This window comes from Rosa rugosa, chromosome 2 (assembly GCF_958449725.1).
Source record: "Rosa rugosa chromosome 2, drRosRugo1.1, whole genome shotgun sequence".
In the NCBI taxonomy this organism is placed as follows: Eukaryota; Viridiplantae; Streptophyta; class Magnoliopsida; order Rosales; family Rosaceae; genus Rosa; species Rosa rugosa.
This window is the reverse complement of record NC_084821.1, coordinates 40,473,703-40,490,741: the sequence shown is the minus strand read 5'-3', so window position 1 is coordinate 40,490,741 and position 17,039 is coordinate 40,473,703. Positions and strand designations below refer to the sequence as shown.

General features: G+C 37.1%; 1 protein-coding gene and 2 long non-coding RNA genes across 12 annotated transcripts; 2 read left to right on the top strand and 1 right to left on the bottom strand.

Annotated features, from left to right (window-relative positions):
• Nucleotides 1-6,642: 6,642 nt before the first annotated feature.
• LOC133733731 (uncharacterized) lies at nt 6,643-10,408 on the top strand. Of its 10 annotated transcripts, none has more exons than XR_009857861.1 (6): nt 6,786-7,069; nt 7,695-8,605; nt 9,099-9,168; nt 9,668-9,743; nt 9,841-9,941; nt 10,270-10,408. It is a non-coding gene; the product is annotated as an uncharacterized LOC133733731 (long non-coding RNA). The 10 variants fall into 10 exon arrangements; XR_009857860.1 differs by having other exon boundaries at nt 9,664-9,743; XR_009857858.1 differs by having other exon boundaries at nt 9,099-9,218.
• Nucleotides 9,997-12,142, bottom strand: LOC133733730 (cytochrome P450 71AU50-like). Its single transcript, XM_062161371.1, has 2 exons — nt 11,162-12,142; nt 9,997-10,872 (listed from the first exon to the last, which is right to left on the bottom strand). Exons 1-2 carry the CDS (start codon nt 12,035-12,037, stop codon nt 10,258-10,260), a joined length of 1,491 nt encoding a protein of 496 aa, XP_062017355.1. The 5' UTR covers nt 12,038-12,142; the 3' UTR covers nt 9,997-10,257.
• Nucleotides 12,143-14,527: 2,385 nt separating this feature from the next.
• On the top strand, nt 14,528-16,459 carry LOC133734408 (uncharacterized). The gene is made up of 2 exons (XR_009858254.1): nt 14,528-15,423; nt 16,099-16,459. It is a non-coding gene; the product is annotated as an uncharacterized LOC133734408 (long non-coding RNA).
• Nucleotides 16,460-17,039: the final 580 nt, after the last annotated feature.

Below are 17,039 nucleotides of genomic sequence, written 5' to 3'. Positions count from 1 at the left end.
TCGCTTCTTCATCCTGAATAAATCTATGTTGGAGAATAAAATCATTTTCCAACAAGAAATCTTATCCTTGGCCTTCAGATTGCCAAACGTTGTGGATGATAAATGTTCCTCCACCAATGGTGATATGAACATTTTTTGCTACTTTATTCATGGTGAGGTGACTTCCGTCAAACGTGCACCAGTAGCTGTTCTTTTCTTATCTTCTTTCCAGAGTTCTTCTGGAATTGCAAATCTCTTTGCAACAGTAAATCCTGATTCATTATCTACAAAGGCATGTAGATGATATTTCTTGTGATCAGGGAATTTTAGTCCAATCTCTATGTAGTTGCTGTATCTACTAGTAGAGACGACTTTCGATTGTTGAAGCTCATTTTCCTGAGCTTGTTCCTGTGGTATGAATGGTTTGCATTCTTCTGGAACAATTTCTGGTGATTCAACCAGTTCTATATTTTCATCGATTTTTTCTTCCTTTATTTTTGAGGAAGATGGTTCCATGATTTCTTGGAACAAAGTTTCTACTTCTTTCTCTTTTTGCTCAGAGAAATATTCTTCATATTCTTGTTCAACCAACTGGCTGATAAGGCCATGCTTGGTTTTTCTTCTTGCTTCAGCTATGAAGCATTCTTTGTGATAAGTCTTTTTTGACTCTTCACAAAACATAGGGAGACCATCCTTTTCGTGACATAGGCAGTAGTCACAAACGAATGTACCAGGGTTCACCTGATAAGAAGACACTAATGATTCTGTCTTACTTTCTTCCCAGTTTAATTTTGACTTTCAGAACATTCATCTGTCTGGATTCGAAGTGTTCTACTTCAGAATCTGTTTCAGAATCAGATGATTCTTCTTCTTCAGACCAGGCAGAATAAACTAACCTGTCATCTTCTTCATCATCAGAATAGGCTATTTCGTAGCCTTTCATGTTTGCTGTTTCTACTATATGCTCATATTCTTCAAAGAGAGATTTAGTAAATGTTTTACCCTTTTCCGGGCATTCATTGGCATAATGCCCTTCAACTTTACATAACCAACATCTGCAAGCCTTTTTGCTTGGTTGTTGTTGTTTATGCTGATGATTATTCTTCTTTTTCTTGAAAAATTTCTTTTTAGGATCTTCATCCTGTTGTTTCTTGTAATTGGAACTCTTCTTGAATTTCCAATCCTTTTTCTTATTACTCTTTCTGAATTTTTTAGAGTATTTTTCTTTTTTCTTTCTGCAGAACTTGGATTCATGACATCCCCAGTTGGTTGGCATATCCAGTATTCCATAACAGAAATTTTCAACTCCTTTGAGTTGTTTCTTAGCCATCTTTGCTCTAAGATTGGCTTTTCACTGTTCTTTCAATAATTGCCTGATTCTGTCGGCAATTCCTCCAACTGAAAATCTTTCAATTGGTTTTTCAGCTATGCTTTCTCTCACAGCTGTTCTCCATGGTTCAGGGAGTTTTCTGTGCAATAGGTTGACTAGATCAGTATTCTTTAGTTCACCAATCGTACAGTAGTATTCTTGAAATTCATTCAAGTATTCTTCAAAATATCTCATGTCACAGATTTTGAGAGCATAGATATTTGATTTGGCCGTTTCTTTAGCCTTTTCACTCAAATTTGAGAGATCTCCACAGAACTGATCATACAGGGGTACTGCAAAATCATACGGAGATTTTGAAGTTTTGATTTCTTCCAGCCATTCTTTTCCTCTGGCCGTCTCTTTGAAAGAGAAGTAATACTTTTTTGCTACTCCTGTGAGAGTAGTTTCGAAGTACATTTGAAGACCAGGAGCTTCGAATTTTCCAAGGGTAAGAGCAGAGGCCATCATCAGGCTATCTACCCATTGGTCAAGAGTTTTTCTCTTGTCTAGAGATTTGTCTAGATCTAGCCAGATACCATAATTGGAAATTTACTCTGGGTATCTTGTCCTCTGGGACAAATCTTTGAGAATTTCTTTCTCCATTTCTTCCCGTAGGGGCTTTCTGTATAGGGAGTTTCAGTTTTCCCTTTTCTCTCATGGTGAAAGTTTTGGAGCTTTCTCCTTCTTCCATTTCAATATCTTGGTAGGGAAGGAGTTTTCTTTCCTTTCCTGGATTGAAATTTTTCATTTCTTCGATTAGCTTGTCTAATCGTTCAGGATTTTCGCAGAATTCTGCTTCATCATAGAGATCATAGAGCTTTTGTGCTCTAAGTACATTAACGGGTATGTTTAGATCAGCTTCTAGCTCTTCTTCAGTGATTGGTTCTGTTGGTTCTTCAACAGAAAATTTAGTACCACTAACACTAGCTTCTCTAGTGCTGTAGCTTCTTCTAAGAAGGTTTTTGTTTACCATGATATTCTCAGGACAGACATCACTTTTCCTGTGATTGTCAAAAGTTAGACTGATTTCTCCAGTCTTTCTATTTTCATATGTTTTTGCTTTTGCACTTTCTGCTGGTAGCTTCGGACCAGATAATTTCCATTCAATAAAGTTACTTCATTCCAATTTCCAAGTAACCTTGTGAATCTGTTGTGAATGGTTCTTCTGACTGGTGAGGAATCCAGTAGTAAGACCTGAGATATTGGATATCCTTGTCTTTGGTTCTACTGTGGTACTCATCAGTTTATAGTATATTCTGTATACTATTGCGAGTTCTTGCATATCATTTTTCATAGATATGCCATCTGTCTTAATGCTTAGTCTGAGACAGTGAGCTACATCCTTCAAGCTGGTTGAGAAGTTTGGGAAGCAGTTAAAATATGCCACTTGATTGCATAAGGATGCTTCAAGGGTTCCCAACAGACTAGCTTGAAAATCTGTTAGTCTATTGTCTTGTAAGACACATAGAACTGAACAGTTTATGCCTTCGCGAGCTAGAAGTTTTATGCCTACTTGGACTGCTCCAATATGCATAAATTGATAATTTTTTGTTCTCGCTCTGGCAACTTTTTCGGTTAGGACAAATATGAACTCTCTAACTCATGAATTAGTACCTTACCAGGGCTACTAAAACATGAGCTAAAGGCGTAGAGCTCTAGAAATTAGGGATTTAAGCATGCAATAGTTACAACCTAAAAAGTAATGATTACGTAGTTCTCTACCTAATGCCGATTAAGGCCACTAAGTCAATTTCTCTTATATGGTATCCACTCTTCCGGTCAAGGCAAGAATGAACTCTCTAACCCTAATCATTATGCCTTGCTAGGGCCACAACATCTAGGATTAAAGGCGAAGGGCACAAGAAAATAGAAACTTAGGCAATCATTAATTCTCAATTAAGCAACTACTTGACACACCACACTAATTACATGAAGCTAGTGAACAAAAGAACTACCAATTGTATCACACAACACAAATCTCAAAACATAACAAAGAGAGTGGTCAATTCCCTAAAATTTATGCATCAAGAATCAATTGACATAGTAATTAGAGTGCACCCATATGAAAATATATTATTTATCACTTGAAAAAAATATGTTCATTACATCAAAATTGAGCTAGAGTTAGAAACCCTAGCCCCCAAAAGTAACTACTCACAACTCATATTCATGAACATCAAAATTACAAAATTCAAATAGCAAAGAGTAGAGAAGTGTAGGAGAAAACAAGGAGAGTCACAAATAGCTATGAAGCTAGCATGACAAGCCTTGAATTACAACCCCACAAAACACCCAAATCTTGAATCTTGTAGAAATTGAGTCCCTTGATAGATCCTTGAAGCTTTGTATGAGTAGTCCTTCAAATCTCAAAACAAAATATAAAGAAAAGAGGAAAAAATGGAGGAAGAAGATGGGAGTAGAGAGCAGCCCAAAGGGCTGCCTCTGTTTTGGTGGTGCGGCAACTGTTGCTCTAGGGTTTTCTTCTTCTCCTCGGCGAGGAGTATAGGAGTATATATATGTGGTTGGGTTGTGTGGTCTACGAGCTAAAGAAATAGATAAGCTCTGCGTGTCAACACTTAATTGGTGGGCCAAAAGCAAAACAAAATCCGCGCGTGAGCAGTGTGATAAATATATGGGAGCCTTCAGTTCGTGAAAGGAAGAAGAGGTAAGGATTTGATGATTAATTGAATGAAGGCCACGTGCTATTAGCATTTGGCAAGTGAATGAAAAGGAAAAATTGCCACGTGTCAAGTGAGCAATTAATCAATGGGTAATCAACCCATAATTTCATTGTGTGCTGCACGTTTTGTGTCTTGGTTAATTAACATTAAATTTAATTAAGTAATTAAGCTTAATTAAGCAATTAACATATCCACAATTTTGTCCTTTCATCGAAAACTCAAATCTTTTCGCGCCATTCTTTTCTCGTTTTTGCAACTCTGCTTATTTCCTACAAAATAAATAAAAGTAGATTAATTACATAATAATTAACTCGAGGATTAGCTTAGTTTTAGTATTTTAGATATAATTACCCATATAAAAATGTGTATAATCACCCCTTTTGTAGGTTTGTTTAAAATCTAGCTTTGGAATTGAGGCGTTTTTTTACCTCTTGTTCAATTTCGTTGAATTCGAATTTTTCAGCATTTAGGAGTTGTACTCCTTTTTTTTTCCCAAAGATACTCATCATTTTGACATCTCGAGTTTCTTTCGGATTTTCATACCGAATACTAGTATAACTAGTTGATGGTTCCAGAAAAATCATGTTTGGAACATGATTCTTTTCTGGTCTTTTCTAATGGTTTGAGTCCATTAGTTTTCTTTGTTTTTACTGTAGGCACTTTCTTGTCCTTCAATATATTTTTCATAGAATCCAGCTTTTTTTGCTGTTCATTGATTTTTCTACTAACATTTGTTAGTTTTTCTTCTTCCGTTTTTGGAAGTTCTTTGATATAATTCAGTTTGTTTTCCAATTTTTCTAATTGGTGGATTATAACAGGTATTTTTTTCTAGATGATCTTGGCATCTAGATACTTCTTTCTGCAGGGTTTGATATTTTTCATCACGAGGATAAGATAGTCAATAGACTATGTCGTATTTGAAAAAATTGCAATACCTCCCATGAAAAAAGAAGAAGCTTCCTCAAATCAAGAGAAAAATTACAGTAACTTTTTCAATTAAAAAAAAAATAAATAAAATGTGACATAACTTGTTTATTAGTTGCATAAAAAAATATACCTTCTGTAACCAAAAAGGTGGAGGAAATAGATTTTATCAAAATCGACCGTTGGATGTTATCATGACAAGAAGAAATGGTTGTGGTTAAAATTTTAGTCATTTTCATTGTCATTTAGGTCTCGATCTACTAGGTCAACCACAAACCCTAAATATCATATAAAACTAATATGCTCATAACTACTCATTCGAAACTTATTTTGTTCGATATGTCAGCTCTCACACTCTAATGGGTATTAGCTATATCAACTAATGTAAAAATTTATGAAAGTTTATCTCCTCGTGGTTCAGCTCCCGTTAGGGAAGTATAAGCTTATAAGTGGTTGACCGCTTCATTTGATGTCGAAATGACAGCGGTTCAAGTTAATTTTTTTTTTACACAATACTTGTTACTACGCTAAAAATATATGAGTAATGTCAAATTTATCGATTTTCAGTTTCGATTATTTGGATTGCACAAAATCCTTATATGTCTACCAATGTGGTCTAACTTGTTTATTAGTTGTATCGTAAGTATACCCTTCCTTGAGCAACAATGTGGAGGAAATAGACTTTATCGAAATCGACCGTTGGATGTTTTCATGATAAGAAGAAATGATTATGGTCAAAATTTTATCTATTTTCTTTATCGTTTAGATCTTGATCTACTGAGTTAACCACTAATTCTAAATACCACATAAAACTAATACGCTCATCATTATTGCTCAATCGCAACTTCTTTTCTTCAATCATCTCTCTCCAAGTTTGGCAACAGTCAAAGCCTCGTGAAGGTTAAAGTCAAGGACTAAAAAATCGAAAAAATCGCCAAAATTTCGTTTTTTTCATGTTCCGATATTTCTTTCACTTACCAATTAATTTCGCGCGAAATTATCGATATTTACTGAAATTTCGGGATATTTCTCGAATATTCCTCCCACTCGTCCACATACCTGCCACGTGTCCTTTATTTATCTCCTACTTAAGTGCGACGTGCTCCTTCCTTATCTCTCTCCCACTTGAGTGCCACGTGCTCCTTCAATCAAAAAGGCAATTGCAGGCCAACAAGACTGGGATTCGAACCCTGCTTGGCTAAGAAACAAATGGATGACTTAACCATCCTTGTTATTCCTCCACTTGGTTTATATTTTGCGACTTATCTATATATTATATAAACTATCAACTCTGTTTTTTACGAATCTAAACTATAGAAATATTTAATCAATAACCAATTTTCAAAATTTATGACTATTTTAGATTTATCAGCCGTTTAAAAATTTACAACGACTTTTTAAAAGTTAACTCTATATTTGAATATGCATTAGTACAAAAAAATGTATATAAAGCGTGATTGAGTTTTTCAGCTATAGAAAACAATGAGATGTTTAAAGTAAATCTTTACTTGTCAGGATTCACCTTAGATTATTGTAGCTCACTATATAATAGCACTTATTCAATTATTTTTATAGTAGATAATTGATTAAACAAACATATCTAAAAGTTTCATTTAAAATTTTCATGTTTTTTTTTAAATTTTCATAATTTTTATTGATTATTTACCGAAATCGATATATCCTCGATATTTCCGTCGAAATTTCCATTTTCAGAACCATTGATATTTCCTCGAAACTCGATATTCTAGTCATTGGTTAAAGTGCAAGAATAAAAGAAGCGAAAGCCAACAGTCAGTACCAGCAGCCGCAGCAGCACCAGAACGCCGGTGCCCACTTGTCTCCTTTCAAATTCGCCGCTAAGTTAAATATAAGGTCTTAGATTGTTTTGGTTCGAAATTTGAGTTTTGCTTTGTGTTTTTCGTGTAGGATCAATTGGGAGATGTCTTGCATTGGATTCGACAAGGCATGGCCCTTGTGTGTGGCCTACTTTGGGTGGTTTGTTGATGACTACCCTGAACTATCACATTTATTGCTGCCAATCGTCTTAATTCAATCAATTTTCTATGTTAAAGGAAATAGTTCAAGTAGATTTTGGGCGCTTCACTCTTCACTGCAAGTATGCTCTTCTTCCTTTTCCGTTTGGTATTTATTTCAGGATATAGCTGTAATCAACTTCAACATTTCTGATTTCTGAACTATTTTCTTGGTTGCCACTGAGTTATGTCTTTGACAAAATTAAATGATAGTTTATTTTAAGTTCTGGGTAAGTTGAGATTGCTTGCTGTAGGTGGTTGCTCTTATGTGATTGTTGATGTTATAGCCCACCCCAGGTTCCAATTCTGGTTTCATCAACAGGGTCTTTCGATGGGTGTTTATACTTTTGAAGGGGTTTTTGTCAATTTGGTTTTGTAGATGCAAGTATTCTGATGCAATCAAAAAAGTTTTGAGGCATTGCTCTTTTCATTCTGGCAATCAGTTTCTGGTTCTCTTGTTTTGTCCAATCTTTAGTTTTTATTGAAGACATCAATGCCAAATTATTATTTTCTGTTAATGTGTTCACACATGAAAAAAAGGGCACATTTTTCATTTTGTTTGGTGGCAAATTAGGCTTGATACAGATCTTGCACATGCATTTGTAGTATTTCACTCGAATGTGTTGATTCTACCGTGACAGACAATTGTCTATTTTGGTTTTGCTATTTTCTGATGTGTTGCCTCTCTCTCTTTCTCTCTCAAAATAGATGACATCTCTTGGAGAAAGAGAACCCCAACAATGATACCCTTATGTTTATGGATCTTGCTTTAGAACAGGTACTGTTTAGACTTCTCCCAAGTAGGCTGTAATTTTAAACCGTTAGGTGATTCTCTGATCAATTACTTTCAGTTTAAGAACTAACTACAGGTTTTTATATCGTGGATTGTAATTGGCTTGGATTTCAGGACAGTGAAAATTTGTCTATCCCTGACAAACACCCAAAGTTGATTTCAATGATGGACTGGTCTGGTTAAGTTACTGTCTGCCTTTCACTGAGGTTTCTGTACAGTTCTGAGACCTCAGCAGTGCAATTTACATTTTCTGGTCCTTTTATAGTATGATTGAGTTTGTTTTTGTTGCTTATCTGCTGTTGTTGGTGCTATTGGTAGTTCCAATAATCTGACTGAGATTTCCTATCAATAAAAGAAATTTTCCTTCAGATTCAGCTCTTGTCTTCATGTGGTTGCCTCTCTTTACTTTATTCTGCTTGATATATATCCCTTTTTTTGTCCTTCTTATTCTGGTGTTAAGTTTGCTTCCATAGCTGATATTTAACTTCTATATTTCTTACTGCTTTATCTAGGCAAAGCTAGCTTTGGACAGCCTTGAAGTTCCTGTTGGGTACACCATTTGTATATCTTATAAATTTGTTGTGCGTTGCCTTTTAATATTCTATGCACATTTCGTTTTAAGTTCACCTCTTACCCCTTTTCTTTGTTCACATAACTTTTGGATTTATCCTATTAGTCATATAATTGAAGATCTAGGCAAAGCTGCTTGATATGTTTATGGCTGATTGAATGATGTTGTATGATTTCAGTACTTTTGTTGCGCCGCTTGAGAGATGTAGGTCTGTGAATATTATTCTCCATAGATAGCCCACAGAAAGTTGATTTGGTAAGTCAATCACCTATAGCATTATAATATAGGTCTTCACTACACATACATACGTACTACATTTAAAATTTTCATCAATGCTTTCCATAATTCTGAATACGATTTTTTTGGTACTATGTGTAGCACATGATTTTGCTTGACATCATACCTATAGCATCATAACATGTTTCGGGTACATTTGTAAGTGTTGTACGTTAAAAGCGTTCATTTTCTAGAGGAGCTTGAAATATGGGAAAGATCTATACAATCTGCAGAATAGAACAGGAAATGTACGAGTTCATGTTTATTTGCAATGCATATCTATTTGTCTTGACTTAGTCCTTAGTGCACATTTCAGTTTCAAACGGCATTTGTTACTAAATAAAAATTCATTGACATGAAAACTGAGGAATTGAAGCCAATATTTCTGTTGTTTTCATTTGGAGAATTCCAATTCCTAACTGTCTAAGAAGATTCATCAATTTCATCTGATTGAGTTCTTTTGTATGTGCAGGATTTTTGATAGAAATAATTTAACTGGCTGCTTCCCTTCCACACTTGGACTGGTGCAAAATCTAGAGGCAGTGAGTAAATTTTAATCCTCAAGTGAAGCTATTCCAAGACTATTAGAGATGTAGGAGTCTTCAATCTTATTCTGGTTTTTGTGAAGTCTAGATTATGTCCCCTTCTCTGTACTCTTTGTACTACTTTTTATCAATAATATTAATGAATATTTAGAATTCTTTTGCTTGCCACATATATTTTCATTTTGTTACTTTTCTAGCGAGAAAACTGATCAAAGAAGTATAGATACTGGGTATAAAACTGAGTATAGATACTGGGTTTAAAAATGAGTCGATCTCTCTGCACATCTCTTGAATGATTATGGAATATGATTATGGTTTGGAACACTTGTTTGTAACTGTGGTTTGGATCTGTGGTTTGGAAGGATTGTGTTCAAGTTCTGGGTTTAGAACTCTCTTATGGTTTAGAACCGAGTATTGTTTTTTCTTCTGCTTGTGTACAACATCGATCTGAGGCTGATCTTCTTGTGGATTTTTTTTTGCACATGATGGAAGGAAGTTAAGGAAGTCAAGGAACCGAAACTGAGCCGCCCCGATTCAGAAATTTGGTGCAACCGAAAATTCGGCCCAACCTGGTAAAAATCTGGTGTTCGGTTTCACAAATGGACTTTCTGTTTTTTCGGTTCGAACTCGGTTTGGGCCTGACAACCGACCTGGCCTGACTATGTCCAGGCCTAACAACTCGGAATTTTAGTCAAGAACTCAGTTTTGGACTTGCATATGAATCAATTTCGTGGCAGGATCCCTTCAATCCCGAAGGGAAACATCTTGAGGTATTATAGGAAAACTTACTGGGTGTAGTTAAGATTTTATAAATTCACTGAGTGTAAAAAATTTGCTGGGTTTACTTATATATTTGTTGAATACATTTAGAAAGACGTGTACTGAAAATAACGTACTGTACCAAAGATTTTGCTTTTGGTGATTGGTAAGACCTATTCAATGTGACCATCACAGGCTTATGCTCGCTTACGAGTTAATTATTAGCTATAGTAACATCAAACCTGTAATTGTCCAAAAACTATTGAAACAAGAAATTAAACAGTACATAAACATCCTGATATGATTATGATGATCAACGATATGTTCTTATTTGTGTAGGCGATAAGAAGGAACAGCCAGCAGATGCTTGGCTCGTGGAACAGTTATACCAAACTCCTCCGTCATGTCCAACTCAGTGGGCAACAAACCATCTGGGAGTTCCCAATCGAAACAATGCAGAAGTTGTGCCAATACTAGCTTGACCACAACTAGCCCTAATTCAATTCCAGGGCAACGTCTGCGACCCGACCCAAATGGAATAAGCTGAAAGTGGTTTCCCTTCAGGTCTATATTACTCCCTGCAAACCTTTCGGGTATGAACTCGTCTGCATTGGTCCAAGCATGCTTGTCTCTGCCGATTGCCCACACGTTTATAATAACGCGCGATTTTTCGGGTATGTGGAAGCCATTAACAGTGCAATCTTCAGTAGATGCATGGGGAAGCAACAATGGTGCCACTGGATGTAGCCTCAAGGTTTCTTTCACTATCATGTCCAGGTACTCCAACTTGTCCAAGTCTGATTCCTTAACCATTCTCGCCATGCCCACCACATGTTCTAGCTCTTTTTGGACCTTCTTCATTAGTTGTGGATGTTTTATGAGTTCAGAGAGGGCCCACTCAATTGTTGTTGCTGATGTGTCCGTTGAGGCCACAAGCATGTCCTGTCGATAATTAGTCATTGTTAAATCGAAGAGACTTTTTATTATATTTCGGAGTATGATATATCTTGAAAGTGCAAAATTAAGAGTAATATATCCTACTCTGAAATGCTATAGGATTGCCAAAAAATTATGAAGTCATGGCTAGAGTGAAAATACTGCAAAGAATTTCTATGATACGGTGGAGCAAAAGTTAAAATACTGTAGAGTATGAAGTAGCAAGTCTACATACTTCAACAAAATGCATTACTGCTTGGACATCAAGCAAGTCTATGCCTAGCTAGTTACTTACCAAAATGATTGCTTTGATATTGGAGCGTTCAAATAGGTATTCAGATTCTTGAGTCCCCATAAAGCTGAGCATTACATCAACAAAGTCCTTCGTCTTTCCCTCATCCCTCGATTGAAGATGTTGATCAATAATCTTCTCGAAAAAGTCATCAAACACCTTGTTAACGGCCTTCATGCGCTTAGTGAACCCTTGGAGGTCAAGTGGAGCAATACAAGGGATGTAATCCCCCAAGTTAGGTGCAGCTGCTAATTGCATGCCTTGTTGAATCACAGACTTGAAACCCTTGTCGTCGAATTCCTTATCCGCGTACTTCTTCCCAAACACCATCCTGCAGCTCATATCCGTACTAAGAGATGACACCTTAGCGCTGAGATTGACTGGTTCGTGACTGGTTGCAGCTGCCTCTTTAATGGCCTCTATGAAAAGAGCAACCTCTTCTCTCCTCATTTCCTTGAAAGAATTGATTTTGTGGTTGCTGAGCAACTCGAGGGTGCACATCTTGCGCATGTCTCGCCAATAAGAGCCATACTTGGAAAAGCTCAAGTTCCTCTGCCCGAAAGAGATGTGCTTTGCGCCTTCGTGAGGTGGCCTGCTTGCGAAAACAAGGTCGTGGGTCTTGAGGAAGAGTTCGGCTGCTTGAGGGGAGGAGACAATGATGGCAGACACGATGCCTAAACGCATGTGCATGATGTCGCCATACTTTTGAGCCAGTCTGTGTAGGTCTTTGTAAGGAAACTCCCCTAACAAGTTGAGGCTTCCGAAAATAGGAAACCCTCTTGGACCAGGAGGTAACCTCTTCTTCTTGCTTCTCCATGGTTCCAGAACATAAACAACTGCAAGCAGTGCAATTATTACTGCCCAAATCCAAACCATCATCTCTCAATTAAAGATTGAGCGAGGAGCTAGCAGCTAGCTAGTAGTTTAGTGCAAGTATTTATATAGAGATTTGGATGCCGATCGAGTATAAGATTCAAGCACACCTTGACTTAATTAGCCATATATATATTGAAATTTGGATATAGTTGTAGCAGGTTCAAAGGATGCAGCAGGGGATAACACGTACGCACTTGTCTTGGTGCATGAGACGTAGGATGATAGCTAGAAGAGTAGGCGACTCATTATCCACGGCACCGATCGAGTCTGATGAGTCATGAGTTTCAGGTCGATCTAGTTTTTTTTTTTCCTTGTTACCTTCTGGATCACTTTCTTCTTTTGTCTTTTACCAGAAAGTATGTCGAGCTGAGCAAACACTTGCATAAAGACAGAAGCCAAAAAGTAAAAAAGAAAATCTGAAAATTTTGTACGTGTTGGTTACGTGTGTTATCAAACTACATATAGATAGAACTCTTGCTAATATATAACTCTGAAAATTTTGACCATCAGCCCATGTTATCTTGATATCTTTTTTCTTGATTAGGGTTATACCATAGAGAAGATATTGTGATGTAAGTTCGTTTTGTTAACGTGAGTCATATTTTCCTATCTTAGGAGTTGCAGAGTAGTGGTGTGTACTCTGTAATTTTATTTAATTAGTATAGGAGTTATGGTATGTGTGTATAGAAAATTACACAGTAGCACCAGATCAAAGATGTAAACACAAAAAACCCACATTCAAATAGATTTATACAAATAAGGACACAAGCCCAGACCCAAAACCAAATGAAGCAGGCCTGGCTCCGAATTTTAATGAAAAATAACCAAAATGCTCAGTTTTCATCAAAATTTACGCGTATGCCACTAACCTAATGCGCAACAACCAAAAATCAAAATCCCAAAACGCAAACCCCAAAACCTCCAGCGACGGATCCAACGCAGTAGCAGGGTAAGTTTTTCTTCAATATCGAACTTGGTTCATGAATTTTTCTTCGATTTCATATAAAAGCAGTAGCAATATGTTAATCCGAGCTCAAATTTCAGCTTTCACAAGCCTAAATCTACAAAATCTCCGAAGCAGTAGCAGCTAGGAATCAAATCCGTGCTCAGCTCGAATCTGGCTTCAATGGAGGTCGATAAGGTAAGCCCTTACTCCAATTTCGCTGCCTTCGTTTATGTTTCTTCGAATTAGGATATGAAAAGATGAGGTGGTAATGAGGCTAGAGTGGAGATGACTTATTGGGTTGGTTTCGGAGAAAATGGAGGAAGCGAAGCAAGAGTGAGAGGAGGTTGGAGTAGTATGAGAAGGAGTAGAGTTACTTATTGGGTTGGTTTCGGGTAGTTGGGTTGGACGGAAAGTACAACAACATATGCAGTTATCAATAATGGTGGAGGGTCAATAATGGTCTCCTGATGTGAAGGTTTGAGTTGCAATCTTTGAGTTGAATTTTGTAGAGTGGAAATTTTCTTGATTTTGATCCCATTTTGAGTCTGTGTTACTATGTTTTGTTGTACTGTGTGCATTTTGAGTCTTCGCTGCAGCTTCCATTATTAGGAAGAATACTATTAATTAGCTAGCACTAATTCTTTTCTCTCCATCATAAAGTAGCAAATTTATTAGCAGGGAAGTTTACTTGAGATGTTTTGTAATAGACATTTTCTTAAAATTTGAATTCGGATATTCATTGTTGGCTGACATTTAAATTAAGCTTATACTGATTAAAGGAGCATTGACCAACCCAATTCTAAACTTTGCTTGTTTGGGAGGTCCCCTGGGGGTCTTCTTGGCTTGGACATCAATTAGTACTATAGCAAGAAAAGACTTCAACTAGGTAGACGTACATATGGTAAAGCTGGTTTTGAATTTGGGTGAAGACTCCACCACTACTAGAAAAACAGGGTCTTTGACACGGATGCTATTGTCACAGAGCTTCACACGGACGAATATCCGTGTATAAAGTGTTATAGTACACACGGAAATCCGTGTGTAAATTTTTTTCACACTGACTATTGTGGCCACATAGGGTTCAGATTGGGACCCAATATTTTACAAGTTAATTTACACACGGAGTCCGTGTGAAATAAAGTTAAATTTAGAAATTCCTATAAGGTTGTCAGATGGTAAATTAAAAATTCAAACAGTTTTCAGTGTGAAATATTAGTTCACACAGATATCTGTGTAAAAATATAAATAAATATTATAATATCCACTTAATTTCACACGGATATCTGTGTAAAAAATTATAAATAATAAAATTTTAATACCAGCTTAATAGTTCACACGGATATTTGTGTAAAAATATAAATAATAAAATTCTAATTCTGCATCTCCGATCGAAAGGGTAAAGACTATTCTCTCCATCTCCCTCATTCTCATCTATCTCCGATTTTCTCTCTCAAGTACCCAGACACCTAGTCAAGCCGCCTCCAACCTCCAACCTCCAAGCCAAGCCGCCTTGTAATACCCGAAAAATTCAAGATAATTTCCGATGACGTTTTGGAAATGATTTCGTGGTCGTGGACACGAGTACGAAGCTTAGAGGAGTGTGGAATTAGTTCGAACGATTTTATTTTGAAAACTGAACGTTTTAGGGGGGTCAAAGGAGTTGACTTTTTATACATTGGGAAATTGGGAAAACTTCCTTCATGAAAGTTGTAGAGCGCGTCGATACGAGTTCGTGGACATATGGAACGTAATATTCGGAGTTCGTATGAATAAGTTACGAATATTTGAAAATTGGGATTTTCTATAAATATGAAAAAAAATCCGAATATTGCAAATGAGGACAGAATTTCTGGAACTCCAGAAATTTCTCCCCATTTCTCTCCCGAGCCCAGCCGCGACCCCCTCCCTTCGTCACCTTCGTTCTTCCTCATCCGGCCACCGATTGATGTGAAACAAAGTGGGTTTTTCTGGTCTCGACCCCCTTTACGAGTTTGTAGAAGAAATCGAAGTGAAATACGAGCTGTATGAGGCTCTACAAGGTCGAGAAGAGAGCCTCGTCGGAGACGAAATCGCTCTTCCCCACTTTTTCTGGGCTCTACTTTGTCTGGCCATATCTTCCTCTACAGGCCTCCGATCGACCTGATTCCAAAAGCAATTTTTCTCACCGTGAAGTTTTCTACAACTTTCCAGAAGACATCGACTTGAGATAACCATCGTGGTGGCCGCTAGAAGACCGAGAAGCCGCACAGCCGAGCTGGAAATCGTCTTCCTTCGCCACCTTGGTTCTCCCAGCTCCGGCCACTATAGCTCGAGTTCTTTGAGGGCTTTTCTAGCCCAGAGGAAGTAGAAGCTATCCCCAAGAAGGCTTGCAGCGATTTGATCCGGGGTGATCGAATTTTGAAGATTGGGAAACTAGGGTTCTTCGGGTTTCAAAACTTGCGAGGTAAAATTCTACTTTTTGGCTTATAATCTGACTTTGGTGTAGTTATGAAAAGTGAAATTGGAGTTGAGTTGAAGGACTTTGATGTTGGGAGTTTTGTCTAATTTTGACTTTGGATGGGTGGCGGTGCCGCCACTGTGATGGTGGTTTCCGGCGACCTCCGGACACCCCAAGGACAGTTTCTGTCCATTTTTGTGTTCTACGTGTCGATACGATCGTTTGCATATATAATTCATAATTTTTGGATATCGTATGATGAAGTTATGAATTTTTAAGTTTCGATCGATTTCGATCGTTAGATTTGTGATATGTGAAGTTAGGACCGTCAGATGGACTTGTAGTTTTAATACGATGATCTTATGACTGTCCCAGTGGCTTTGTGTGGTCATGGGCGAAGATCCGACCGTTGGATCTTCGTATAAATGCAAAACGGTGATTAGGGAGGCGATTCGTGAGAATCCGTCCGTCGGATTTTTGTATAAATTTGTGAAGATGTTAGTAAGGACGATTCAGGAAGATCTGACCGTTGGATCTTCGTGATGATTTTTGGGGGGTGATCCTAAAGGCGATCCGTGAGGATCCGACCGTTGGATCATCATTTAATTTCGATCCGACCGTTGGATTGTCGTTTGAGTATGTTTTTGAGCTATTGGCTAAGTTAAGGTCATGTGTGATTAGGTGATTGACGGTCTCCCTTGGGTGAACGATTTCGGTGTGTATTGTGTTGAATTGAAGACGCAGCGGGAATATCGAGGTGAGTAAATCGCACATGGTTCATTCACGAACCGAAATTCGGTGATTTTATTTAATTGAGAAATTGTGGAAATTGTTTTACTAAAATAAATATTTGTTTTAAATTATATGGACTTGATCGACTACGGTCCATAGGTAAGTAAAATGTATTTAAACTATAAAAATGAATTTCTAGATTTTATTGCATGTGAACTATAGTTGGTATTAGTGGTCACTCTTGTGTGGGTGACTACGTATATATATATTTACGTGGAATATATATTGGATGGTGTGATTTACTGAGTTATATTTTGAGCATTACCCTTGGAATATGTGATTTATCTTAGATGTTGTGTTGTCTATGATAATGGGTAATTGAGTAAAGTGCGATAGTTGAGTCGTTGAGATGAATTAAATGAGGAGTCGAGTGAATTGAGAAAAGCAGTCATTCGTAAGGTGAACCTTGGCCCAGGTGACACTTTACGATACAGTTAGAGCTCTAGTCTGTCTGCCGTCATACTGCTTGGGGGATAAACGAGTTATCATATGCCCTTGGGTATGACATGACATACTGAATGGGGTGATTAATATAATTAATCATAAGCCTGTAAGTATGATATACTGAATGGGGTGATTAATATAATTAATCATAAGCCTGTAAGTATAATATACTGCATGGGATGATTTATATAAATAAATCATAAGCCTGTGAGTATATATTGAGTAAGAAGTTGTTTATTATTGAGTAGTCATGATGAGATGTGAGTTGATTGATGCTTGAAGTGATGTTGTACACTTCAATTCTTATGCAAAACAAAATTAAAATGTGCTTGAGTTGATTGTGTTACTTTAAATCGTGCAATCCTTTTATTTACTCATACGAGCTT